This window comes from Anomaloglossus baeobatrachus, chromosome 4 (genome assembly GCF_048569485.1).
Source record: "Anomaloglossus baeobatrachus isolate aAnoBae1 chromosome 4, aAnoBae1.hap1, whole genome shotgun sequence".
NCBI lineage: Eukaryota > Metazoa > Chordata > Amphibia > Anura > Aromobatidae > Anomaloglossus > Anomaloglossus baeobatrachus.
In genome coordinates this window covers 39427843-39455821 of record NC_134356.1, presented here as the reverse complement: position 1 = coordinate 39455821, position 27979 = coordinate 39427843, and the positions used below count along the sequence as shown (strand labels likewise).

The 27979-nt window shown below is 43.0% G+C and overlaps 1 protein-coding gene across 1 annotated transcript in view; it reads right to left on the bottom strand.

The window, feature by feature from the left end:
• The window catches only part of CRACR2A (calcium release activated channel regulator 2A), a 145602-nt gene that overhangs the window by 104242 nt on the left and 13381 nt on the right, over positions 1-27979 (bottom strand). Inside the window, exon 2 of the mRNA XM_075342196.1 lies at positions 3305-3550. Coding sequence (XP_075198311.1) covers positions 3305-3496 — 192 coding nt within the window. The 5' untranslated portion in view covers positions 3497-3550. The remainder of the gene's footprint in view (positions 1-3304; positions 3551-27979) is intronic.

Sequence of the window (27979 nt, the reverse complement as noted above, 5' to 3'; positions counted from 1 at the left end):
TAGATGGATAGATAGATAGAGGGATAGATAGATGGATAGATAGATGTCCTGAGCAAAAGCCAAGCAGGGTTCGTGCCAAACCACCATAGATAGATAGATAGATAGATAGAGGGATAGATAGATAGATAGATAGAGGGATAGATAGATAGATAGATAGAAAGAGGGATAGATAGAAAGAGGGATAGATAGATGGATAGATAGATAGAGGGATAGATAGATAGATAGAGGGATAGATAGAAAGAGGGATAGATAGATAGATGTCCTGAGCAAAAGCCAAGCAGGGTTCGTGCCAAACCACCGCACCACGGACCACATCTACACCCTGCACAGTCTCATTCAGAGCCACGTCCACAATACAAAGCATGGGAAGATATACGCCTGCTTTGTAGACTTTAAAAAGGCCTTTGACTCAGTGTGGCACCCGGGCTTGTTCTTGAAACTGCTGGAGAGCGGAATAGGAGGAAAGACCTACGATGTCATCAAAAGCTCCTACACCGAGAACCTCTGCAGCGTGAGTGTGAACGGTAGAAGAACGGCCTATTTCCAGCAGAGCCGAGGAGTCAGACAGGGCTGCAGCCTAAGTCCAACGCTCTTCAATATTTACATCAATGAGCTGCCTACTGCTCTAGAATCTTCACCTGCTCCAGGTCTCACACTCCATGACGCCCAGGTGAAATTCTTGCTCTATGCAGATGACCTACTGCTGGTGTCACCAACCGAGAAAAGTCTCCAAGACAACCTACAAATCTTGGAGAAATTCAGCTCCACATGGGCACTACCAATCAATCTAAAGAAAACCAACATCATGGTGTTCCAGAAGAGAAAAAGAAGATTTGACCAGCATCCTTCATTTGTCCTAAACGGCTGCACTCTAACAGGAACAGACAAATACACCTACTTGGGCCTGGAAATTCACCAGTCAGGGAGCTTCAAACAAGCCATAGAGACCCTGAAAAACAAGGCCTGCAAAACCTTTTATGCCATCCGTAGGAAATTGTATCATCTGAAGCCACCAGTGAGGGTCTGGCTAAAAATCTTCGATTCCATCATCGTCCCAATCCTCCTGTACGGCAGCGAAGTCTGGGGCCCTCACACTTACCCAGATTGGTCAAGGTGGGATTCCAGCCCAACAGAAATATTCCACCTGGAATTCTGTAAGCACCTTCTCCAGGTCCATCGAAGCACCTCCAACAGCGCCTGTCGAGCTGAGCTGGGCAGATTCCCTCTACACCTAGCAGCTCTGAAGAGGTCACTATCATTTCAGGCTCACCTACAGAGTAGCAATCCAAGCTCCCATCACCACAAAGCTCTGATACATATACGTGGGCCAGATGAACCAGGACCCCGGGCACAGCTCTCCCAAACCCAACTGGACAAAATAACCAATCACACCAGCCTGACAAGAACCAGAATCAGGAAGATGGTAGACGAGGGCCAGGAGAGGTATGTCAATGACTGGAGGACAGACATCAACACCTCACAGAAACTGACCACGTACTAGAGACTACAGAGAGACTACAGACTGGCCCCATATCTGGAAAAACTCCCGGACCCCAGAGACCCCCCAGAGATATAGACTCAGTGCCCACAGTCTAGCCATCGAATCCGGCCGTCACAAGCAGAGCTACAAGCCCAGGGAGGACAGACTGTGCCAACACTGTGACCTGGAGGCCCTGGAGGATGAAAGCCACCTCCTGCTACACTGCACCAAGTACTCAGCAGTGAGGGACACTCACTTCAGGAGACTCTCCCATCTCTTCCCGGATTTCAGCTCCATGAAGGAGGAAGAGAAAATATATATCCTGCTGGGGAAGAAGAGAGCGCAGTGGAGATAGCAGCGCGGTATGTGAGCGAATGTCATAGACTTCCAGAAAGAGAACTATGATAAGTCATGGACTTCCATAGCCCCCCATCCCAGATGTGGCCCCCCAATCCCCACCCTGGATATGTCCCATCCACCGTTACCACAGTCCCCACCCTGGATATGCCCCAACCACCGTTACTACAGTCCCCACCCTGGATATGCCCCATCATAAGCCATGGACCTCCATAGCCCCCATCCTAGAAGTGCCCCCACAGTCCCCACCCTGGATGTGCCCCATCCATCCTTCCTACAGTCCCCACCCACCATCCCCACAGCCCCAGTCCCTAATGTACACTTGCTTTGGCAAAACTAATTTGTATTTGGTCCTGCCAATAAAGCTTATTTGATTTGATTTGATTTGATAGAGGGATAGATAGAGGGATAGATAGATAGATAGATAGATAGATAGAGGGATAGATAGATAGATAGAGGGATAGATAGAGGGATAGATAGATAGATAGATAGATAGATAGAGGGATAGATAGATAGATAGATAGATAGATAGATAGATAGATAGATAGATAGATAGATAGATAGATAGATAGATAGAGGGATAGATAGAGGGATAGATAGAGGGATAGATAGATAGAGGGATAGATAGATAGATAGATAGATAGATAGATAGATAGATAGATAGATAGATAGATAGATAGATAGATAGATAGATAGATAGATAGAGGGATAGATAGATGGATAGATAGAGGGATAGATAGAGGGATATATAGATAGATAGATAGATAGATAGATAGATAGATAGAGGGATAGATAAAACAGGAAAAAGTACTCCAATAGTTAACATGTAAAACAGTCATACACAATAGTAGCCCATAACGTTAATTAAACATTTCAGCTTATATATACTGAGCTTGTCTCGGATAGATAAATGGATAGCAAAGAAAGAAAAAATAAGAAACAATGAGAAATTTATATATATGGATAATCGGAAAGAAAGAAAGAAAGTAAAAGCAAGGAGGAAAGAAAGAAAGAACAAGAAATTAATATATATATATCAATAATAGAAAAGAAAAAAAAGAAAAGAAGAAAAAGAAAGTTAAGTTGATATTATATACACTAGGAAAGAAAGAAAGAAGGAAGAAAAGAAGAAAGTAAAAGCAAGAAAGAAAGAAAAAGCAAGCAAGAAAGAAATTGATATTATATATGGAAAACAAAGGATAAAAAAGAAAGAAAGAATGAAAGAAAGTTAGAAAGAAGAAAAAAAGAGAGAAAGATAAAGCAAGAAAGAAAAAAAAGCAAGCGAGAAAGAAGAAAAGAAAAAAAGAGAAAGAAAGAAAGAAAAGAGAAAAGAAAATGAAATAGTTGATGTAAAAAAAACAACCTTTGTAGTAAATTTTTGCTCCCAGCTGCAATGTTATCTAGTCTTGTTGGCCCTCCCCTGCGGTCCGTGGTGCGGCCGCTCGTGGTCTGCCCCCGGCTTCTCACCTGCATGTCACTTTTTGCGATGAAGCCTTTGTTCTCAATGTCACATATCCGGAAGAACTCGTGTGCCTTCCCCAGTATGACCTGTGGCCCCGGCTCCCGCCCCTGGCTCCATTTCCCCTCAGGGTGTGAGGCCTCCGGTCCGGGCGAGCGGCGCTTGGTTCGTAGTGTTGTAGGGTTTTCTGAGGCGGCCATGGCTCCGTCTGCTTCTTCTGGTGGAAACCTCAAACTCTGGTCAAGATCAAGAGCCTAGATGTTAAAGGTAGAAGAAACGAGGGAGCATTAGAGTCGCAGCGCTGCGTCTGATCATCTCTTAGCAACGTCTCTTTAATTAGCCACGAAAGCCAGAAAAAAAAGAAAAAGGGCTTTTTGAAAACCCTCGTCCTCGTTCTGCTCCTTTAATAAACTGGACCTGAGCACTCCACACATAAAGGCCTAGGATAATAGGAGAGTAATTACTAGTTTCTAGAGTGGTGACATCAGTGGCCAGGTGACACCGGCAGCGCTCCCCCCCCCCCCCCCCCCCCCCCGCTGTACCCATTGTCCGTCATGAAATATCACTCATTCATGTGCTGCATGTTGGATGATGTATGTTTTAATTGTAATCGTTTGTGATGTTTAGAATTTATTGCATAATTGTTGAGACTTTTTCACACACAGGAATATGCTATGATCTAAACCCTCCATTGTAGCTCTGGCAGGATGTTTAGGGTTGTTGTCCTGTTTTGAAGTGAATCTACTCCCCAGTATCAAGTCTTTTGTGGCCTTTAACAGGTTTGCCCTGTATTTAGCTCCATCCATCTCCTCCAACCAGCTTCCCTGCCCCCTGCTGAAAAAAAGCCTCTCCACAGCAGGATGCGGTCACCACCATGTGTGACAGTGGGAATGGTGTTTTCAGAGTGATGTGCAGTGTTAGTTTGTTAGTTTTCCACCACACGTACTGCCCATAAAGTCCTAATTTGCTCTCATCTGACCAGATCACCTTCTTCCACATGCTCACTGTGTCCTCTACGTGCCTTTTTGAAAACTGCAAATGGGCCTTCATATGACTTGCTTTCAAACATGTCTTCCTTCTTGCCACTCTTCCATAAAGGACTGACTTGTGGAGTATATAACTAATAGTTTTCCTGTGGACAGATTCTCCACCCTAAGCTGTGAATGTCCTCAGCATCTTCAGAGTGACCATGGGCCTCCTGGCTTCTTCTCTAATTAGTCCTCTCCTTGCTTGGGATGTCAATTTCGGTGGACAGCCATGTCTTGGTAGGTTTGTAGTTGTGCCGTACTCCTATTTTTGGATGATGAATTGGTCAGTGCTCCTTGAGATGTTCAGAGCTTTGCCTATGTTTTTATAACCTAAATCTGCTTTACTTTTCAACTTATCTTTGACCTGTCTGGTGTGTTCCTTAGTTGTCATGATGCTGTTTTATCCTTAATGTTCTCAAAGAAATCTGTCTTTAGTTGTGCCATACTCCTTCCATTTTTGGATGATGGATTGTAAAGTGCTCTGTGAGATGTTCAGAGCTTGGGCTATATTTTTTTATAACCCAACCCTGCTTTACTCTTCTCCACAACTTGATCCCTGACCTGTCTGGTGTGTTCCTTGGTTTTCATGATGCTGTTTGATCCTTAATGTTTTCAAAGAAACCTGTCTTGGTACATTTGGAGTTGTGCCATACTCCTATTTTTGGATGATGGATCGGAAAGTGCTCTGTGAGATGTTCAGAGTTGGGCTATATTTTTTTATAACCCAACCCTGCTTTACTCTTCACAACTTGATCCCTGACCTGTCTGGTGTGTTCCTTGGTTTTCATGATGCTGTTTGATCCTTAATGTTCTCTAAGAAACCTGTCTTGGTATATTTGGAGTTGTGCCATACTCCTTCCATTTTTGGATGATGGATCGGAAAGTGCTCTGTGAGATGTTCAGAGTTTGGGCTATATTTTTTTTTATAACCCAACCCTGCTTTACTCTTCTCCACAACTTGATCCCTGACCTGTCTGGTGTGTTCCTTGGTATTCATAATGCTCTTTGATCACTAATGTACTCAAACAAACCTCTGAGGCCTTCACAGAACAGCTGTAGTTGTACTGAGAAGAAATCACACACAGGTGGAGACAGTTTACTAATTAAGTGACTTCTGGAGACAACTGGTCATTCAGGATTTTTTTGGGGTATCAGATTACAGGGGGCTGAATACAAATGCACGTCACAATTTTCAGATTTATATTTTTAAAATATTTATCATTCCCTTACACTCCACAAACGCTTGCTTCTTTGTGTTTGTATATCACGTAAAATCCCAATAAAATATATTTAGACTTGTGGGTGCAACATGAATAACTGTGGAAAGGTTCACGGGGTATGAATACTTTTGAAAGGCAATGTCTGAGTGCCCTTTTTTCCGCAGACTTTGTTCCAGACATAGAAATAATTATCAGAGAACGGCTTAGTTCGGTTATTTGTGCGTTTAGGCTTGAAGTGTTTTTGTACTTACTTTTATCTATTTTTATGTAACAACACAATGAAATGAATGAGGTTTGTGCTGGAAACAGTCATCTAAGGTCGTTCTACCAGATGTCCTACCACGATACATGACTCAAGTACATATTCTTTGCTTCTGTAGCATTATACTCTCTTAAAGGGAATTTGTCACCAGGTTTTTTCTCCCCCATCTGATAGCAGCGTAATGTAGAGAGAGAGACCCTGATTCCAGCGATGTGTCACTTACTGAGCTGTTTGCTGTCATTTTGATAAAAATCAAATCTGTTGAGAGTAGCTTTACATTTTTCCTACAGCGGCCACTACAGGAGAAATGTGGAATTACTCGGTCACCATTCAAATATTGTCACCCTGAGTCCTCCAAAAGAAAAAAACTAAAGTATATCTTATCTAATTGTCTAAAAGTAAAATCTAATTCTAATGTGAAATCATCTTATGTTAGAAGAAGCATTAGTAGAACTTTTCCTTAATAGAAGACTTGATTGAAATTAGCCGATCACCAAGGATGAAACGCCCAGTTATGATGGCTAGGAAAAGATATGAGCAGCCGTGGATTTCCCCTACAGCGGCCACTGCTGGAGAAATGTGGTATTACAAGTCTCCCATTCAAATGACTCAAGTCTCATGTAATTCTTAGTCATGCTGAATCCTCCAGAGCTGGAGCCATTTTTTTCTCACCTGCCAGCTCACTAGCCAGGGTTATTACATGGTCTCTCAGGGTTTCAGGTATCCTGCTTCGAGACAGGTGCAGAACCTGTATAAGGGCTGGCTAGGAGTGTAGGGTGCAGGTGAGTGCATTAGGTGCCTCATCTTCCCCCTTACTAGTACCAGGGCCCACTGTTGTTTAAGTGTACCCGGCGTAACCCTTGTTTTTTGTGTTGTAACCCCTGGTAGTTGTATGGCCTGCCCCATGCCAGATCTGCCCCAAGTTTGTGAGTGACAGAGAGACCTAATGAGAGGTGATATGAACAGGACTTAAAATAATTGGGTGACCATAGTATATATTTTCTTGGTATAATTTATTTATTCTGACTAATAAAGGAGGATCTACCCGAAACCCCTCCTTTAAGATTTCCCTAAGCTGGGATTTATCCTTTATTTTGTTTCCCCTGTCTGTCGTACCTTTCCTTCATGTTATAATAGTGCAGCTGTGGGACTAGTGATTTTTACCTGCCAGCTCACTAGTCAGGATTCTTACAGGGTCTCTCAGGGTTTCAGGTATCCTTTTCGGTGACAGGTGCGGAGCCTGTATAGGAACTGACTAGGAGTGCAGGAGGTGTCCCATCTTCCCACTTATTAGCACCAGGGCCTACAATTGTTTAAATGCTCCTGGTGTAACCCTTATTTTTAGTGATGTAACCCTTGTTAGCTGTGTGCCCTACCCCATTCCAGATCTTCCACAAGTCTGTGCGTAACAGAGAGACTCCCATGATAGGTGATATGGATAGGGCTTAAAATAATTGGGTGGCCATACATTACATTGTTGTACTAAGGTCTCAACAGAAGATGCATTGGATAGATAGATAGATAGATAGATAGATAGATAGATAGATAGAGGGATAGATAGATATATAGAGGGATAGATAGATAGATAGATAGATAGAGGGATAGATAGATAGAGGGATAGATAGATATATAGAGGGATAGATAGATAGATAGATAGAGGGATAGATAGATAGAGGGATAGATAATAGATAGATAGATAGATAGAGGGATAGATAGATAGAGGGATAGATAGATAGAGGGATAGATAGATAGAGGGATAGATAGATAGATAGATAGATAGATAGATAGATAGATAGATAGAGGGATAGATAGAGGGATAGATAGATAGATAGATAGATAGATAGATAGAGGGATAGATAGATATATAGAGGGATAGATAGATAGATAGATAGATAGATAGAGGGATAGATAGAGGGATAGATAGATAGATAGATAGAGGGATAGATAGATAGATAGATAGATAGATAGATAGAGGGATAGATAGAGGGATAGATAGATAGATAGAGGGATAGATAGAGGGATAGATAGAAAGAGGGATAGATAGATAGATAGATAGATAGATAGATAGATAGATAGATAGATAGAGGGATAGATAGATAGATAGATAGAGGGATAGATAGATATATAGAGGGATAGATAGATAGAGGGATAGATAGATAGAGGGATAGATAGATAGATAGATAGATAGATAGATAGAGGGATAGATAGATAGATAGAGGGATAGATAGATAGAGGGATAGATAGATAGAGGGATAGATAGATAGATAGAGGGATAGATAGATAGATAGATAGATAGATAGATAGATAGATAGAGGGATAGATAGATAGATAGATAGATAGATAGATAGAGGGATAGATAGATAGATAGATAGATAGATAGAGGGATAGATAGAGGGATAGATAGATAGATAGATAGATAGAGGGATACATAGATAGATAGATAGATAGATAGATAGATAGATAGATAGAGGGATAGATAGAGGGATAGATAGATAGATAGATAGAGGGATAGATAGATAGATAGATAGATAGATAGATAGATAGAGGGATAGATAGATATATAGAGGGATAGATAGATAGAGGGATAGATAGATAGAGGGATAGATATATAGATAGAGGGATAGATAGAGGGATAGATAGAGGGATAGATAGATAGATAGAGGGATAGCTAGAGGGATAGATAGATAGATAGATAGATAGATAGATGGATAGAGGGATACAGGGATAGAGGGATAGAGGGATAGAGGGATAGAGGGATAGATAGAGGGATAGATAGATAGATAGATAGATAGAGGGATAGATAGAGGGATAGAGGGATAGATAGATAGATAGTTAGATAGATAGATAGATAGATAGATAGATAGAGGGATAGATAGATAGAGGGATAGATAGAGGGATAGATAGAGGGATAGATAGATAGAGGGATAGGGGGATAGATAGATAGATAGATAGATAGATAGATAGATAGATAGATAGATGGATAGATAGATAGAGGGATAGATAGATAGATGGATAGATAGATAGAGGGATAGATAGATAGAGGGATAGATAGATAGAGGGATAGATAGAGGGATAGATAGAGGGATAGATAGAAAGAGGGATAGATAGATAGATAGATAGAGGGATAGATAGATAGAGGGATAGATAGATAGAGGGATAGATAGATAGATAGATAGATAGATAGATAGATAGATAGAGGGATAGATAGATAGAGGGATAGATAGATAGATAGATAGATAGATAGAGGGATAGATAGATAGATAGAGGGATAGATAGATAGATAGAGGGATAGATAGATAGAGGGATAGATAGATAGATAGATAGATAGATAGATAGATAGATAGATAGATAGATAGATAGATAGATAGAGGGATAGATGGATAGATAGATAGATAGATAGATAGATAGATAGAGGGATAGATAGATAGATAGATAGATAGAGGGATAGATAGATAGATAGATAGATAGAGGGATAGATAGATAGATAGATAGATAGATAGAGGGATAGATAGATAGATAGATAGATAGATAGATAGATAGATAGATAGATAGATAGATAGATAGATAGAGAGATAGAGAGATAGATAGAGAGATAGATAGATAATGGATAGATATAGTTATACACCTAGTATCATTTACTCATTACTAAGAAAGGAGGGTCTACCAGACAACCCCTCCTTTATGATTTCCCTATACTCCGGTCACATCATCATGTGGATAGGAGTTTCCCAACAGTGGCCACTACAGGAGAATTGTGGTATTACAGGATCACTATAAAATTCTATGCTTGATCATGCAATACATGGGTGTTCCAGAGCGAGGGTCCTGGACATCAATTTATGCCTATAGTTAATATTTAAAAGTATTTCTATATGTTTTGGACTTCCTGAAAACCAGAGCATCACATACATTAGATGTAGGCTTTTTTACTGTGCAATCTCCCCTCATTACCGGCTTTCTTTGTTTAGCCCTCTTTATACACACATCAATTAATTACCAATTAGGATCTCCATCAATAACTCCTGACATAAAAAAATGTCAAGATGGAGTTAATAATAGCCGCAGCGTTACACAACACAGGAAAAAAGACATTATTACCTAATTACAAAATATAGAAATTATCTTTTTGATCTTTGGAGAAAATACAATTTGTTTTTGTTTTATGGTATTTATTGTTTCATATGATCTTTAATTTTAGATAGTCTGTTTATTTTATGTGTATACACCAAGCTGATCATGGCTGTGCCCTAATGGAGCCCAGAGGAAAGCAGGAAAGCAGACTTATCCTTACCATAGATCACTCCACCAGCAGAATAGTGAGTGCAGCTCTGGAGTATAATACAGGATGTAACTCAGGATCAGTAATGTAATGTATGTACACAGGGACTGCACCAGCAGAATAGTGAGTGCAGCTCTGGAGCATAATAGAGGAGGTAACTCAGGATAAGTAATGTAATGTATGTACACAGTGACTGCACCAGCAGAATAGTGAGTGCAGCTCTGGAGTATAATATAGGATGTAACCCAGGATCAGTAATGTAATGTATGTACACATTGACTGCACCAACAGAATAGTGAGTGCAGCTCTGGAGTATAATACAGGATGTACAGTAACTCAGGATCAGTATATATATATATTTATTCACTTATATAGCGCTGTTAATTCCACAGCGCTTTACATACAATGGAACAGGATAAGTAATGTAATGTATGTATACAGTGACTGCACCAGCAGGATAGTGAGTGCAGCTCTGGAGTATAATATAGGATGTAACTCATGATCAGTACAGGATCAGTAATGTAATGTATTTAAACAGTGTGTGCACCAGCAAAATAGTGAGTGCAGCTCTGGAGTATAATACAGTATGTAGCTCGGGATCAGTAGAGGATAAGTAATGTAATGTATGTACACAGTGACTGCACTAGCAGAATAGTGAGTGCAGCTCTGGAGTATAATACAGGAGGTAATTCAGGATCACTACAGGATCAGTAATGTATATACACAGTGACTGCACCAGCAGAATAGTGAGTGCAGCTCTGGAATATAATACAGGATGTAGCTCGGGATCAGTACAGGATCAGTAATGTAATGTATTTAAACAGTGACTGCACCAGCAGAATAGTGAGTGCAGCTCTGGAGTATAACAGTGTATATAACTCTGGATCAGTAAAGGATAAGTAATGTAATGTATGTACACAGTGACTGCACTAGCAGAATAGTGAGTGCAGCTCTGGAGTATAATACAGGAGGTAATTCAGGATCAGTACAGGATCAGTAATGTATATACACAGTGACTGCACCAGCAGAATAGTGAGTGCAGCTCTGGAGTATAATACAGTATGTAGCTCGGGATCAGTACAGAATCAGTAATGTAATGTATGTACACAGTGACTGCACCAGTAGAATAGCGAGTGCAGCTCTGGAGTATAATACACAGTTTAAGGCCTGAAACACACGTCCTTGAAAACCACGTGCGTGTAATACGGGTCGTTTTTCAGGTCCGTTTTCCGTTTTTTAGGTCCGTTTTTATGGTATGTGTGGCCTGCGTGTGTATCCCGTATGCTTGCCGTATGTGCGTGTGAAATGTCCGTCTGTGCGTGTGAAACTTAACTGACATGTGTTTGTGTTTTCCGTGAGAAATGTTGTGTGTGTGATGCAAAATGTCGTTACTACATGCCGGCTGACAGCAGACAGAGTTGCGCGATGAGAATGAACTCGGGTGAACTTCGCCCAAATTCATTGTCATGCTGCGGCTCTGTCTGTGCCGTGTAATAATTAGCGGTCACCCGTGAAGGATTCACCGGTGACCGTTAATTCCCCGAGTGATGGAAGTTTCCCCCCCTCTCTCATACTCACCGATCCCCGATCGTATTCCCTGCTTTCCCCGCCCACCAGCAAATATGATTGGTTGCAGTCTGACACGCCCACACACTGAGTAACAGCTGTCTAACTGCAACCAATCACAGCCGCCGGTGGGCGTGTCACTATGGAGCATATAAATAAATTAATTAAAAAAACGGCGTGCGGTCCCCCCCAATTTTAATACCAGCCAGATAAAGCCATACGGCTGCAGGCTGGTATTCTCAGGATGGGGAGCTCCACGTTATGGGGAGCCCCCCAGCCTAACAATATCAGCCAGCAGCCGCCCAGAATTGCCGCATACATTAGATGCAACAGTTCTGGGACTGTACCCGGCTCTTCCCCATTTACCCTGGTGCGTTGGCAATCGGGGTAATAGGGAGGTAATGGCAGCCCATAGCTGCCAATAAGTCCCAGATTAATCATGTCAGGCGTCTCCCCGAGATACCTTCCATGATTAATCTGTAAATTACAGTAAATAAATACACACACACCTGAAGAAATCCTTTATTTGCAATAAAAACCACTAACAAATACCCTCATTCACCACTTTATTCAGCCCGAAAAAAACCTCCATGTCCGGCGTAATCCACGGAGTTCCAGTGTCGCTTCCAGCTCTGCTACATGGAGGTGACAGGAGCTGCAGACGACACCTCCGCTCCAGACAGCTCCATGCAGCAACTGAAGAGAGTCGCGCGATCAGCGATAACGTAACTCACGGCCACCGCTGGATCATACAACTGTGACAGCAACTCACCTGTGACTTCATCGCTATCACTCGGGCGACTTGCTGTCACAGTTGTATGATCCAGCGATGGCCGCGAGTAACCTCAGTGACATCATCGCTGATTGCACGGCTGTCTTCAGTTGCTGCGTGGAGGTGACAGGAGCGGCGGTGTCTTCTGCAGCTCCTGTCACCTCCATGTAGCAGAGCTGGAAGCGACGCTGTAACTCCGTGGATTACGCCGGACATGGAGGGCTTTTTCGGGCTGAATAAAGTGGTGAACCAGGGTATTTGTTATTGGTTTTTATTGCAAATAAAGGATTGTTCGGGTGTGTGTGTTTATTTACTGTAACTTACAGATTAATCATGGAAGGTATCTCGGGGAGACGCCGGACATGATTAATCTAGGATTTAGTGGCAGCTGTGGGCTGCCATTAACTCTTTATTACCCCGATTTCCAATGCACCAGGGAAAATCGTGAAGAGCCGGGTACTGTCCCAGAACTGTCGCAGCAAATGGATGCGGCAATTTTGAACGGCTGCTTGCTGATATTGTTAGGCTGGGGGGCTCCCCATAACATGGAGCTCCCCATCCTGAGAATAACAGCCTTCAGCCGTATGGCTGGTATTAAAATTGGGGGGGACCGCACGCCGTTTTTTTGAATTATTTATTTACTTCTCTGCTTTATAGTGACACGCCCACCGGCTGCTGTGATTGGTTGCAGTTAGACAGCTGTCACTCAGCGTGTGGGCGTGTCTCACTGCAACCAATCATATTTGCCGGTGGGCGGGGAAAGATTGTTTAATGAGCGGCCGGCTTTTTCAAAATAGTTAAAGCCGCCGTAGCTTTTATAACAGCAGTGGAGCGCCGCGCTGGAGATCGGGGAACGGTAAGTATGAGAGAGGGGGGAGACTGACCGACAGACAGCGAGAGGGACAGACAAGACAGAGAGAGACAGACGGGCTGAGGGAGAGAACGACACAGGAAAAAAAAAAAAAACGACATCACATCAAAAAAGCACAAAACGTACACGGAGCATACAGAGATGCGTCCGTGTCACTCAGGCGTGCGCACAGACCCGTTGACTTTCATTGGGTCCGTGTGTGCGTGCTCCGTGATGAAAACGGACATGCTTCCGTGCAAAACGGAGACACAAACGTAGCACGCACAGAGACACACGGACCTTAATGAAAAACGCACATGTGTCCTCAAACATTAAATAACATTGGTGCACGTTTGCCCGTGTCTCCGGTATACACGGAAACGGACCAAACTCGCACGTATGTCTCGGATGTGTGTTGGAAGCCTAATTCAGGATCAGTACAGAATAAGTATTTTCAGGTACTCACAATCTTATACTAAAATACAGGTAAACTATAAAATGATGATCAATCCATGAAATATTTATTTCTTTATGCCAAATTCGGGCACATAGACTCGCAAGAGAGGGGTACATGACTCACAACTGACTTTGGCTAGTAAGGATTTGCCATGTACAAAACTACATATACCCTAGAAGAATAATAAGGTACACATGAAAAATAGGTGAACAACACCAAAAAAAAACCAAGTAAGGCACAAAGGCAATAATGAATGGGGTCCTATGTCTCTTCGGGTGCCATGTTTTGTATGCAGTACGAGTATATGAGACACGCTGGTATTTCGAGGCTGAGCCTCCCTGATTACTCACTGTATAAACACATGTGAAGCAGCCTGAGCTCCGGGTTAATGACGTTGTCTCCCAACACGGATAATCCGCCGGTCAATTCTGGGAAAGTCGGGTGCAGCGGGATCTTAAGATCCAAAGCTTTTCTTTATTGGGAGTCATTTTTAGTGTTGAGCGGACCCGGATCCGCAAAATCTGGATCCGCACGGTTTGAGCGGCAGATCCGAGTCCGGGATTTTTTTTTTTCTCTCTCTCTCTCGCCGGATTCTGAATCGGATCTCAGACTTCCGTGGCAACCCGCCAGATTATTAGCGATCCGCTCAACTCTAGTCATTTTATTCCTTTTCTTTTATATTTACACTAATTTACTGCTAAGACTCGGACCCTCGCAGGTCTCCAACCCTCCTGCCCTTCATCAGGCCCGTTACTCGCATGTGTCTGTGTTCACCTCCATCCATCTGATTGTAAGACGTCTTAGCTTATAACTTTTTTTATGCAGATGTTAGATTACCAGCATATACAATTATAAAGCACAACATAAAATTACACATCAGTCCAAAAACAATAATAATAGAGGCTTAAACAACCTAAATATAAAGCAAATTCCATGTAATATACTCTTCTTTATTGTATAAAATGCTGATATCTTCATCTCCAGGCACCAGATTTTGTCCATCCTTGGAGGACCATAATGTCACGCTCTGACTTATTGAAGGTCTGGTGCATGGCAAGAAAAACAGCAAACAAGGGGTTCATCACAAAAAACAAGGGGTACACCAAGGACACTTTAACAACGGTGTGCCCTGGCGTTAAGGAAAGGGATGATGGGACACCTCCAGCATTCACCTGCAGCTGCGCCCTGCTCTCCAAGCAAGCCCTATACAGGTTGTACACCTGTCGCCGAGCAGGATACCTGAAACCCTAGGAAGCCCTGCGATAACCCTGGCTAGTGAGTTGGTGGGTGTGGATCGCTAGTCCTACTACTGCTTTAAAACAACATAAAGGGATGGTACAACAAAGGATAAGGTCCAACTTCACAGCTGCAGTCAGACAACAAGACTGCAGCCAACACTGATTCCCAGCAACAAGGGCTCCAGCAGCTCCTTCCACCTCAAGGCCTAGCTTCATAATGGATTCAGAATAACCGGCGCCCTCTACTGAGAGATGTGATCGTATACGAGGGGCTGCTGATAAATCTTAGGCTTTGTGATCTTTGTTTTGTTTCTATGGCAACTATTACATCACATGAAAACCTTATGTGTCTAATATATGTTTTCAAAATGTTGTGTTTGTTGCTTATGGCAACAGTGTTCTACGCACGCGGGAAAACAAAATGGCGGAGTCTAATGCGATATTCACAGCAACTGAGAGGAGAGGAGGGATAAAATTCTTGTTTCTGTAAGGAAAGTCCACAAAGGATATTCATGGTGATCTGTCGCAGACATTGGGGGATCAATGCCCTTCATATTCCACAGTTAAGAACCGGGTTGTCAAATTTAAAACAGGCCACTTCAGCCCCAATGATGAGGAACATCCTGGATGACCGAGAGTGGTTGTTGTTCCGGAGATCGTCAATGCTGTGCACAACCTCATACTGGAGAATCGACAAATTTCAGCTAAAGCAATAGCAGACATCATGGGGATTTTGGCCACATCATACTAAGAGAGCAATCACTGGAGATGGACATCATGGTTGGAAGAATAGAAGGAACAAGGTGAATGTCACACTGTGCAAAGGGCTGGTGAGGAGTAGTACAGCGTATTCCCCACTAGGTGGCAGCAGTGTAGTGACAGAAAGTCAAAGTAACACTGTAACAGAAAGGCTGAAGTACAGCAGAGTAACTTCAGCAGGCAGTGCACAGGCGAACCACCAGGGGGCAATAGAGTAGTCAAGCAGTCAGGGTCCAGCCGGGAAGTCAAGATCAGGTCAGAAAACAGAACCGAGGTCGGATGCCGGGAGATCAGGTATGCAGAGGCAAACACAAAGGGCACAGGGAACATAAGACAAGACCGAAGGGTGAGGAGACACAAACCAGAGAAGAGGATGAACCAGGAAGGGTAAACAACTGACAGGAGCGGGAAGTCTGGGACTGAGACAGACGGACGATCTGGGGAGGGTACAGGTCAGGGCACGGTTACAAGGAGTCAGATCAAACAGGAAATCTCACCAGAGCCAGTCACAGGCTGCAGAGCAAAACTATAACCAGCACTGGAATGCTGGTGCAGAGGCCAGATATAGTGTCTCCTGAAACCGGAACGAGGCCAATGGGAGTTTATCCCCGGACATGACCAGGCCGGGTCTGGGAAACTCTGGAGCGGGGAATACCGGTCTTGCATCATGACATTGAAGAGAAAGATTGGCCACCCGATGGCTTCATACAATCAAGATAATGGAGGAGAAGACCCTGGTGGACTTATCTAGGCTGTACAAGATCGATCTTCATACAGAGCGTTCATCCATCAAGTCGTCATGGCTCAAGATCGAGCTGAAGGCCGTTAAAAAAATAAATAAATTTAGTTTGGTAGAATATTTCTGGTTAGTCCCATTGAGGTAGCCCAAAGTGGTCATAGAGAGGTCTTCATTACTCCTATGTCCAACCAATATTTTACACCTATGACCCGCATAGCTCCTTAGAATAGTTTTGACACCTGTTTCACTAGGTCAACAATGACTAACGTATGTGATATTATTTGTAGACCAAAGTTAGTACCGGGAACTACAATTTTTATTGGAATGCCAACCGGAGGCCAATCATCACATTAGACTGTTCACAAAGCCAGCTCAACCATTAACCGGTCTGGGCATTTTATGGTCATGGGTCTAGATTAACCTATAAACTATTAAAACATTTATAGGGCCAGACCAATCTGTGCCAAGCCTCCAATTACAGCATTAGATCATTCCTAGAACGTGTGCAGTCACAAGTCTAGAAGTCTTGTAGGGTTAGATCAGACCGGAGCCGTAATGAGAAGCTTTTACTAAAAAATAGCCAAGGCTGAAGAAAACAGTCCAAGAAAGCAGTCGGGCTGACATCCTTGTGAAAGTGGAAAGTACAGGGACTGACATATTGTTAGTGATGTCATTGATGATGTCATATTGTATTATGCAGCCTACACTCCAGTGGGATTCCCTGATATTATCGATGATGTCATGTTGTATTATGCAGCCTACGCTCCATTGGGTTTCCCTGATGTCATCGATGATGTCATGTTGTATTATGCAGCCTACACTCCAGTGGGTTTCCCTGATGTCATCGATGATGTCGTGTTGTATTATGCAGCCTACACTCCAGTGGGTTTCCCTGATGTCATCGATGATGTCATGTTGTATTATGCAGCCTACACTCCAGTGGGTTTCCCTGATGTCATCGATGATGTCATGTTGTATTATGCAGCCTACACTCCAGTGGGTTTCCCTGATGTCATCGATGATGTCATGTTGTATTATGCAGCCTACGCTCCAGTGGGTTTCCCTGATGTCATCGATGAGGTCATGTTGTATTATGCAGCCTACACTCCAGTGGGTTTCCCTGATGTCATCGATGATGTCATGTTGTATTATGCAGCCTACACTCCAGTGGGTTTCCCTGATGTCATCGATGAGGTCATGTTGTATTATGCAGCCTACACTCCAGTGGGTTTCCCTGATGTCATCGATGATGCCATGTTGTATTATGCAGCCTACACTCCATTGGGTTTCCCTGATGTCATCGATGATGTCATGTTGTATTATGCAGCCTACACTCCAGTGGGTTTCTCTGATGTCATCGATGATGTCATGTTGTATTATGCAGCCTACACTCCAGTGGGTTTCTCTGATGTCATCGATGATGTCATGTTGTATTATGAGGCTTACATGGAAGTGGGTTTCCTTGGACCCACCAGAGAAAAGGATTCTGGGGGTCTTCCTCCATCGATACAAAAATGTATATGTCCCCTATTAGTTATACACAGTATATGGTGTGGAGGGATCCCTCCCTAAATGATGGAGATCATGTTATTATCATAGGAGATCCTAAGTTGATGTGATTTTGTTACAATCTGTCATTTATTCTATTAATTTATTACTGATACTTTATACTAAAATACCTGTCAATGTATGGACTTCTATCTTAGCTTAAAGGGGCAGCAACCATCAAAAAAATGACCTAATGCTTAAATCAGGTTTTTGTGTAAAATGTATTTTTGAAACATTTGACAATATTTGTTTTTGTTTTATATATTGCAATCTTTATAAAAAAAATAAATACAAATTTTGCAATGTTATTCTAAATTCCTGTTGTTTAAGGAACCAAGCAATGAACAGGCTCAGCCCCCAACTTTTGTATTATAGCATCTAATGTGCATGTTCAAAGGTCATTATGAAGGAGGGGGAGGAGGTGAGCTGTGACATCACCTGAATAGTGAATAATGGATTCTGTGTTATCTACTGTATATAGAAGGTGTTCTCAGTCATTGTATAAGAGGAGGAGGTGAGCTGTGATATCACCTATTGTGAATGGTGGATCCTGTGTTATCTACTTTGTATAGAGGAGTTATCAGTCATTGTACATGAGGAGGAGGGGAGCTGTGACATCACCTATTGTGAATGGTGGATTCTGTGTTATCAGTCGTGTAGGAGGTGGAGGAGGTGAGCTGTGACATCACCTATTGTGAATGGTGGATCCTGTGTTATCAGTTGTATAGGAGGTGGAGGAGGTGAGCTGTAACATCACCTATTGTGAATGGTGGATCCTGTGTTATCAGTTGTATAGGAGGTGGAGGAGGTGAGCTGTGACATCACCTATTGTGAATGATGGATCCTGTGTTATCTATTTTATATAGAAGAGTTATCAGTCATTATACAGGAGGAGGAGGTGAGTTGTGATATCACCTATTGTGATGGTGGGTCCTGTGTTATCTATTGTACATAGAGGTGTTATCAGTCATTGTACAGAAGGGGGAAGAGGTGAGCTGTGACATCACCTATTGGAGGTGATGTCACAACTCACAGCACAGAGGAGGTGAGTTGTGATATCACCTATTGTGAATGGTGGGTCCTGTGTTATCTATTGTATATAGAGGGGTTATCAGTCATTGTACAGAAGGGTGAAGAGGTGAGTTGTGACATCACCTATTGGAGCTAATGTCACAAATCACACAGCACAGAGGATGTGAGTTGTGATATCACCTATTGTGAATGGTGGGTCCTGTGTTATCTTTGTATATAGAGGTGTTATCAGTCATTGTACAGAAGGGGGAAGAGGTGAGTTGTGACATCACCTATTGTGGATCCTGTTATCTACTGTATATAGAGGTGTTACCGGTCATTGTAATTCTGCCTCTGATAAGTAAACTTAGTAAACTCTTTCTAAAAGGACAGGAAATAGGAGTCTAAAAAATACCCAGCGGCGGCTATAAAAGTTGCTTGATTACTATGTTTTTTAAGAAAGATGTTCATGCGCAAAAAAAAAAACTTTGCCAATTAAAAAATAACACAAAACCTGATTTAAACAATAGGTGATTTTCTAATGATAGCCTGACTTCAAGATATATTGGATCCATGGAACATTAAGCCGTGAGTCTAACTCCTACGGCGCTGGGGAAAGTTGGCATCAGACACCATGATGGAATATGTGCCAACTATATGGATGCTCCTAGAATACGGCAGGACCTCTCGGACTTCACGAAGAGTCTGCAAATTTCCCTGGACATGGGCTGAATCCACCCAAAACTTCCCAGAATAATTAGTGTCCTCGTCCAGGATGGCAACAAATGGGAAGTGGAGAGGTAGTTGGGAGAAGAATGTTTCTCAATACACAGTGCCTTGCGAAAGTATTCAGCCCCTTTGAATTTTTCAATCTTTTCCCACATTTCAGGCTTCAAACATAAAGATAAAAATGTTAATGTTCTGGTGAAGAATCAACAACAAGTGGACACAATTGTGAAGTTGAACGAAATTTATTGCTTATTTTAAAGATTTTTAAAAAATAAATAACTGAAAATTGGGGCATGCAATATTATTCATCCCCTTTAAGTTAATACTTTGTAGCGCCCCCTTTTGCTGAGATTACAGCTGCAGTCGCTTGGGGTATGTGTGTATCAGTTTTGCACATCGAGAGACTGAAATTCTCGCCCATTCTTCCTTTGCAAACAGCTGGAGCTGAGTGAGGTTGGATGGGGGCGTTTGTGAACAGCAGTTTTCAGCTCTTTCCACAGATTCTCGATTGGGTTCAGGTCTGGACTGTGACTTGGCCATTCTAACACCTGGATACGTTTATTTGTGAACCATTCCATTGTAGATTTTGCTTTATGTTTTGGATCATTGTCTTGTTGGAAGACAAATCTCCGTCCGTGCCTGCTATTTTTGTACCTCGCTGCCCGATCCGGATTTGACCTCTGCTCTGTTTTCTGATAACGTCCTTGCCTGCCGATTCTGTCCCTGTTCTGCTATTCCTGGTTTGACCCTGCCTGACGACTACTCTCATCAGACTGCAGCCTTCCACAGGTAGTGATCTCCAGGGCCCTGTGTAATTCCAAATCCCTGTATAGGGTTTAAAGGGTTTCAGGGTTCTGGGGGTCCTGCTTGGGCTTCCCTCTAGCCTGTCCATTACATCCCATCTGAGTCTGTTGATCCAGGCAGGCGTTACACTAGGCTGGCCAGCATGATTATTGCACAGGTGTGCCTAGGCTGGCCAGCATGATTGTTGCACAGGTGTGCTTTAGGCTGGCCAGCATGATTATTGCACAGGTGTGCCTAGGCTGGCCAGCATGATTGTTGCACAGGTGTGCCTTAGACTGGCCAGCATGATTATTGCACAGGTGTGCCTTAGGCTGGCCAGCACGATTATTGCACAGCTGTGCCTTAGGCTGGCCAGCACGATTATTGCACAGGTGCGCTTTAGGCTGGGAAAACTGGCAATAATCATCCACTCTTGGGTAGGATTTGTGTAAACCCGCCACTTTTCTGACCAATTTTACAACTATGCCATTTTACAGTGGATATCACCAGATTCTTCCTGCCAAATCTGCCAGGAATGCTGGAGCCTCGAGCGTTACTGTGAACACAACCTAAAGCTTGGCTAACAGCAATTCCTTCTGAGCATACATGTAAATTGATGGGTGAAAGGGAAGTAGTAAAGCTGAAAGCTGACCATGCACATGAGAAAATATGTACTGTATTTTTTGGATTATAAGACGCACTTTTCCTGTCCAAAATTTGGGAGGAAAATGAGGGGTGCGTCTTATAATCTGAATACACCTTACTAGGAGGTGGGGGAGAGGGGTCACAGGACAATGCTTGGGCCTGTGGGGTGCTGTGCTGTGAGTGGTGAGGCAGGGGCATCCTGAAACTGTCAGCGGTGCCGGGTTCAAATAATGGCGCCTGGAGGTAGTGCATGCGCAGATGGAGCACTCAGCTCAAGATCTCATCTAGGCACGCGCCTTCTCCGGCCCATTGATCTCCCAGCAGCTGACTTAAGGAAAATGGCGCATGGATGTGGCGCATGCGCAGATGAGATCTTGGCTTGTCATTGAGCCGATAGCTCAATCTGCGCATGCGCCGCCTCCGGGCACCATTATTTGAAGCCCGCACCGCCGCCAGTTTCTGGAAGTTGCCTACCTCACAGCATCTGGGACATACTAATGCCAAATCTGCGCATGCGCCAACTCTGGGCACCACTTTCCTTAAGTCCGCTGCTGGGAGATCAATGCCTAGATGATATCTTGAGCCAAGAGCTCAACCTGTACACGCGCCGCCTCCGGGCGCCAATATTTGAAGTCCACACCGCCAACAGTTTTTGGAAGTTACCCACCTCACAGCACCTGGGACACCCGCCAGCCGCACCACCCGCACCATTGACCTGCCTCCTGTGACCCCGCTTCACCAACGCTGCCATACCCCCTTCCCCTGCCCCGGTAAGACTTCACCAGATTGTAAGACAGACCCCATTTTTTGTTAACCTTTTTTTGAGGTGAGTCTTATAATCCAGCGCGTCTTATAAACCAAAAAATACGGTAGTTGGCCAGTTCTGTTGGAAAAATCGGGTTCAGACCTGTAAGCCAATGTCAGCTTATCTTCCCTGAGAACATAAGGATCGGACAGGTGAAAATCTACATGCCCGATCCTTGTTTCTTCCATTTTCCACCAAATTAATGGGTAGTCACGTTTAGACCAGGCAGATTTTTACCCCTGATCTAGATTTTGCACATACCCTCTGGCTGTACATTGTATAAGCCATGCTGGATGGTTTACGCTATAATTCTCAGTCTTTTGACAGATGAATCGACAAAACTAATCTATTGTTAAAACTCCGTAAGGAAACGAACATTCTTCCATCTTGTCGGCCTCCGGGTGCGAGAGGAACAGGATATGTGAGATTTTTTTCCCTTTGTCACCTGCGATGTTAATACATTGTTGAATGTGAGAGTAAAAGTCTCTTCCGTCGCTTTCATTCGTTTGCATAAAACAATAGTAGACCAAACGTAGGACGTTAAGTGCCGGGAGACGGCCTCAAATGACACTTTTCTCACAGCTCGGATTTCAGAAAAGTCTTATAATAGATGGTTGTGATGTTTAATCGCGGAAATACTATACTTTTTCCATCCCGCTGGTTCAGCTGCCGCATAAAACAGAAAAATGTACAAACCCGACACCCTGGCCGATGAATACAATGTGTTCTGTTGTCAGATCTACGTCAAGATACACAAGAAAGTCCTTCAGACGATAGAGCTCTTGGACCCATCTTATTCCAGCACGCCGACCATCAAGACCAGCGTACAAAATTAATTGGGACCAGTTTGTGCGGTAAATATTCTATATTGTAGTAATTGCATTTAAAATTTATATATTGAATATTTACATATACATCAATATTTGCATATAAATACCTCAGCATAAATGAGTACACCCCAATGATTTGTTAGAAAGCGTTTAGATTCCTTTCCGAACCTACATTTTCGATAGGATACTACACGGCCATTCGCACACCTCAATAAAGTAAATGTTCCTAACCAATTCATTCAAGAGCATTTTGCATTTAATGAGTACACCCCAGAGAAAGTCTTAGGAAAAAGGCTAAAGTTTAACCTATAATATTCTAATTACCAAGAACTCAACCACAGGTAAGTCTAATTCATGTGCAGCAGACGGGGTGTACTATAAATTATTTAACAAAGAAAATCTCATTCTATGCTGTCAGCAATGGCACCATATGTAAAAGAAATGTTACAAAACCTGGAGAAAGAAAATCATTTCTGTATACAAGAAGAGTGAAGGCTTCAAGAAGATCAGCAAAGCTTTACTTATTATCCAGAATATTGGAGCAACAGTGATACAAACATGTAACAAAGATGGAACTGTAACCAACACCAGAGATGTCCACTTTGACCACAGAAGATGCCACCTAAACAGGAGCGTCTTCTGATGAGAAGAGGTGAAAAAAATCCACATGCAAGTTCACTACAGTTATCTAAAGAAGTAAAAAGCTGTCAGCAATGGCACCATATGTAAAAGAAATGTTACAAAACCTGGAGAAAGAAAATCATTTCTGTATACAAGAAGGGTGAAGGCTTTACTTATCACCCAAACTTCTAATTACCAAGAACTAAACCATAGGTAAGTCTAATTCATGTGCAGCAGACGGGTGACTATAAACAGGCGTTACTTAAAGAAAACCTTTTCCCATTTCATGCAGTCAGCAAAGGCACCACATGTAAGAGAAATGTTAAAAAAACAAAGAAAGAAAATAATTTCTGTATACAAGAAGGCTAAAGGCTTCAAGAAGATTAGCAAAACTTTACTTATCATCAAGAATTCTAATTACCAAAAAGTCAACCACAGGTCAGTCTAATTCATATGCAACAGATGGCTGACTATGAGCAGGCATTACTAAACAGAAAAAAACCTTTTCTCATTTCATGCTGTCAGCAATGGTACTCCATGTAAGAGAAATGTCACAAAACCTGAGAAAAAATCATTTCAGTATACAAGATGGATTAAGGCTTCAAGAAGATCAGCAAAGGTTTACTTATCATCTAGAATTCTAATTACCAAGAACTCGAGCACAGGTAAGTCTAATTCATGTGCAGCAAATGGGTGACTAAAAACAGGCATTAATTAAAAAAGAAAACCTTTCTCATTTCATGCTGTCAGCAATGGCACCACATGTAAGAGAAATGTCACAAAACCTGAGAAAGAAAATCATTTCTGCATACAAGAAGGGTGAAGGCTTCAAGAAGATCAGCAAAGCTTTACTTATTATCCAGAATATTGGAGCAACAGTGATACAAACATTTAACAAAGATGGAACTGTAACCAACACCAGAGATGTCCACTTTGACCACAGAAGATGCCACCTAAACAGCCTTTACTGGGCCAGGGCCCATGCTGAAAAATATGAAGAAAATTGGGACTCTATACTATAGGATGATAAGAACAAAAGAAATGTTTTGGGACTGCTTCAAAGCTGTATGGTGTTACAAAGGTGAGGTGTACAAAGAAATATGCAGGGTGCCTACAGTGTGACATGGTGGTGGCAGTGTCTGGCCAAGATGTCGGCCTGCCTGTTCATTATCGTGCTTTATAAAGGTCTTCTGTGAAAAGAAGGCTGAGGTCTTGCCACCCCACAGACCTTATAACTGTCCGGCTGATCTTCTACCTGGTACTTCCCCTCACTGAGGTCGGATGTATCCTCTATCTCAGTCTGATACTCAGGCCATGTCTAAATACACTCAAAAAACTTGGCTAAAGGATTCATCCATAAATCCTCTCTGGCAGGAGCTGGCTTCTTCTTCTTCGTGGCTTAACAGGATGGTTCCCCAGATCCGTACATAAACTATTGAGGTCTTAACAAATTCCCTATCAAGAACAAGTTGCCTTTGCCCTTTATGTCTGAGCTATTTGACAGAATGCGTGAGGCTGAGATGTTTTCTAAACTGGATCCGCGAGGGGCTAACATCTTGATTCGTATCCATAAGGGCAACAAATTGAAAATGGTCCTTAATACTCGTGACGGTCACGAGTTTCTCGTCACGCCCTTCGAGCTGTGTAATGCACCTGCCGTGTTTCAGGATAGATTCTCCTCTATTTTTCCTTGGTTGTGTGCTTGGATGATATCCTGATTTTCTCTGCTGATCTATTTTGCCTTAGGAGACATGTCTGTCAAGTCCTGGATTGACTCAGGGAGAACAATTTGTTTGCCAAATTGCCCAAATGTGTTATTGAAAACAACTCCTTGCCTTTCATCGGCTACATAGTTTTCAACCAAGGTCTCAAAATGGATCTAGAGAAGGTTTCTGCTGTTCTTTACTGGCCACAACCTAAAGGGGTTTGAGGGTTGTGGGTTTTGCCAACTTCTACAGATAATTTATTCAGCACTTCATGTCCCTAATGGCACCCAACCAAGAAGGGGGCTAATACCAGAGTCTGACCAGAATCGGCCTTGTCTGCCTTCCAGCATCTGAAAGGGACCTTCTCGAGGGCTCCAGTTCTGCACCACAATGATCTTACCAAGCAATTTCTTTAGGAGGTAGATGCCTCTTCTATCGGTGTTGACATAATTCTTCTGTAAAGAAATTCGTTAGGAAAATCTGGCTTTTGCAGGGTTTTTTTGCTGAGCGAAACTACATATTTGGGTATCGAGAGCTTCTGGACGTCAAATTGGATCTCAAAGAGTGGCTATATCTACTGGACAGCACAGCTCTCCATTAATTATTTACACGGACCATAAGAATCTGACCTTCTTGCAGTCAACAGAGCGGTTGAATCCTCGTCAAGCAAAGTGGGCGCTCTATTTCACACATTTCAACTTCAAATTACACTTCCGTCCTACTACAGCTCCTGTCATAGTCCTTCAACATATGTGATTCCTTGGAGGAGCCTCACAACATCATAGACATAATTGTTGAAGCAGCCCCAGTTCTTTTAAGAGACATTTCGACAGGCAAGACATTTGTCCCTATGGCTAAGAAGAGGAGAATTCTATCTTGGCTCACAAATCCAAGTTGGCTGGCTTTATGGGCATACGTAAGTCCACTGAGCAAATTGCTTGATGCTTCTGGTGGCCCTCACTGGCGAGGATGTCCAGGACTTCATAAATGTTTATTCACAGTGTACAAGAAATAAGTCTTCCACGGACAAGCCTACTGGCTTACTCCAGCCTCTGTCAGTTTTTTCCACTTCATGGCAACATATTGCTACAGACTTCATTACGGACCTGCCTCTCTCTGAGAGTTGCAATAACTTCTAGGTTCTGGTGGATCGGTTTACTCAGATAGCTCACTTCATTCCTCTGGCTAGACTTCTGTCCACTTCAAAGCTCACAACGCACCTCTTCCAGCATGCGTTTCGGATTCCCAGTCTTCCTTTTCGAAATACGGTAGTCTCTGATCGTAGAGACCAGTTCACGTTGAAGTTTTAGATAGTCCTGTGCAAGCTACTGGATGTCCAGCTTGAAGTTTCTTCTGCGTATCATCTGCAGACCAATGGACAAGTAGAACGGGTAAATCAGATTCTTGGAAACTACCTTTACCATTTTATTTTTGCCCGCCAGGTTGAATGGGTACAAGTATTGACCTGGGAAGAGTTTACTCACAATAATCATGTAGGGGAGTCTTCCAGAGTGTCTCCATTGGTCATGGTATGCTTCCAGCATCCTCAAGTGCCTTTTCTATCTCTGCTACCTCATGGCCACCAACAGCCGATGTCTTGTACAGTAACTTTCTACAGATTTGCCAACCCCAGGCCTCATTCCTTAAGGTCTTGTCTAGGATGAAGACTCATGGGGACAAGAAGAGAGGTTTGCCGCAACAGTATCTTCTCAAAGATAAAGTCTAGTTGTCATCCCGAGATATTAAATTCACCTAAAGGTGTCTTCGTACAAGTTTGCTCTCTGGTATCTTGGTCCGTGCAAAATCCTCAGGCAACTTAATCAGGTAATCTACCATCTTCAACTCCCTGCAAGTCTACAAATCCCAAATGCCTTTCATGTCTCGCTCCTGATACAGGTGGGTCTTCTCGAAGCCCCATGTGACTTACACTAACACTGTTCCTGAGGGCCCCTCGGACGTCTTTAAGGTTCAGGACAACCTGGATACAAAAAACGTTTGGGAAAGGACCTTCTATCTTGTGGACTGGAAGGGATTTGGACCTGAGGAGAGATCCTGGGGGTATCCTGAGGGCAATATCTGTGCCCCAGTCATTCTGGAGCATTTTCTTTGTCGAACTGGTCTAAAAGAGAGGGGATGTAAGGACGGGTAGTAACAGGGTGGCTACTTGCATACCTCCGCAGTAACGCCCCACTCATCATTCTCGCCATGCAGTTTCCACTCATTTCAGATCTTCCTGTTGAATTGCCTGTTGCAGCACTCCTCTGCACTGCTACATCTGTTGTAACTTCTATTTGGCCTTATGGGGACATGACTGGTCTCTGCAAGAATTTAATCCTGCTGTGTCCTGCAGAGATTGGGTTCCCTGACCTATCCTGTGAAAACAGGGTCTATTTTAGGTAACTCCTTCCACTACTACTTGCACGAACGCTGGTCCAAGTCAGATTGTCTACTAGTCTCCAGATCATCCCTTTACCTGTTTTGATTCTTCCATTTTAGATTCGGCTTGGACCCCCGATCTGTCTGACTTCTTCGCTCCTGACCACAACTTTGTACTTGGATCCTGTGCTGCCTGCGATGATCTTGGACCGTCTGATTATGACTTTGTCTTGCTCTCCTGTACATTGTTCCCGCGTATTTGACCCTCCGGTCAGCTACTGCAGTACCGATGACTGCCCTGGAGTGTTAACTGATGTCTATCGGCAGCCCAGCCTATCTTCATCACCAGAGGTCCTAGTGAAGACCCAGTAGACACTAAGTTATGCCCCTCCAGGGTAAACCCGGCTTGCGGTGCAGTGTGACCCAGATATTGATTAAATTCTTACTTTCAAATCGGGT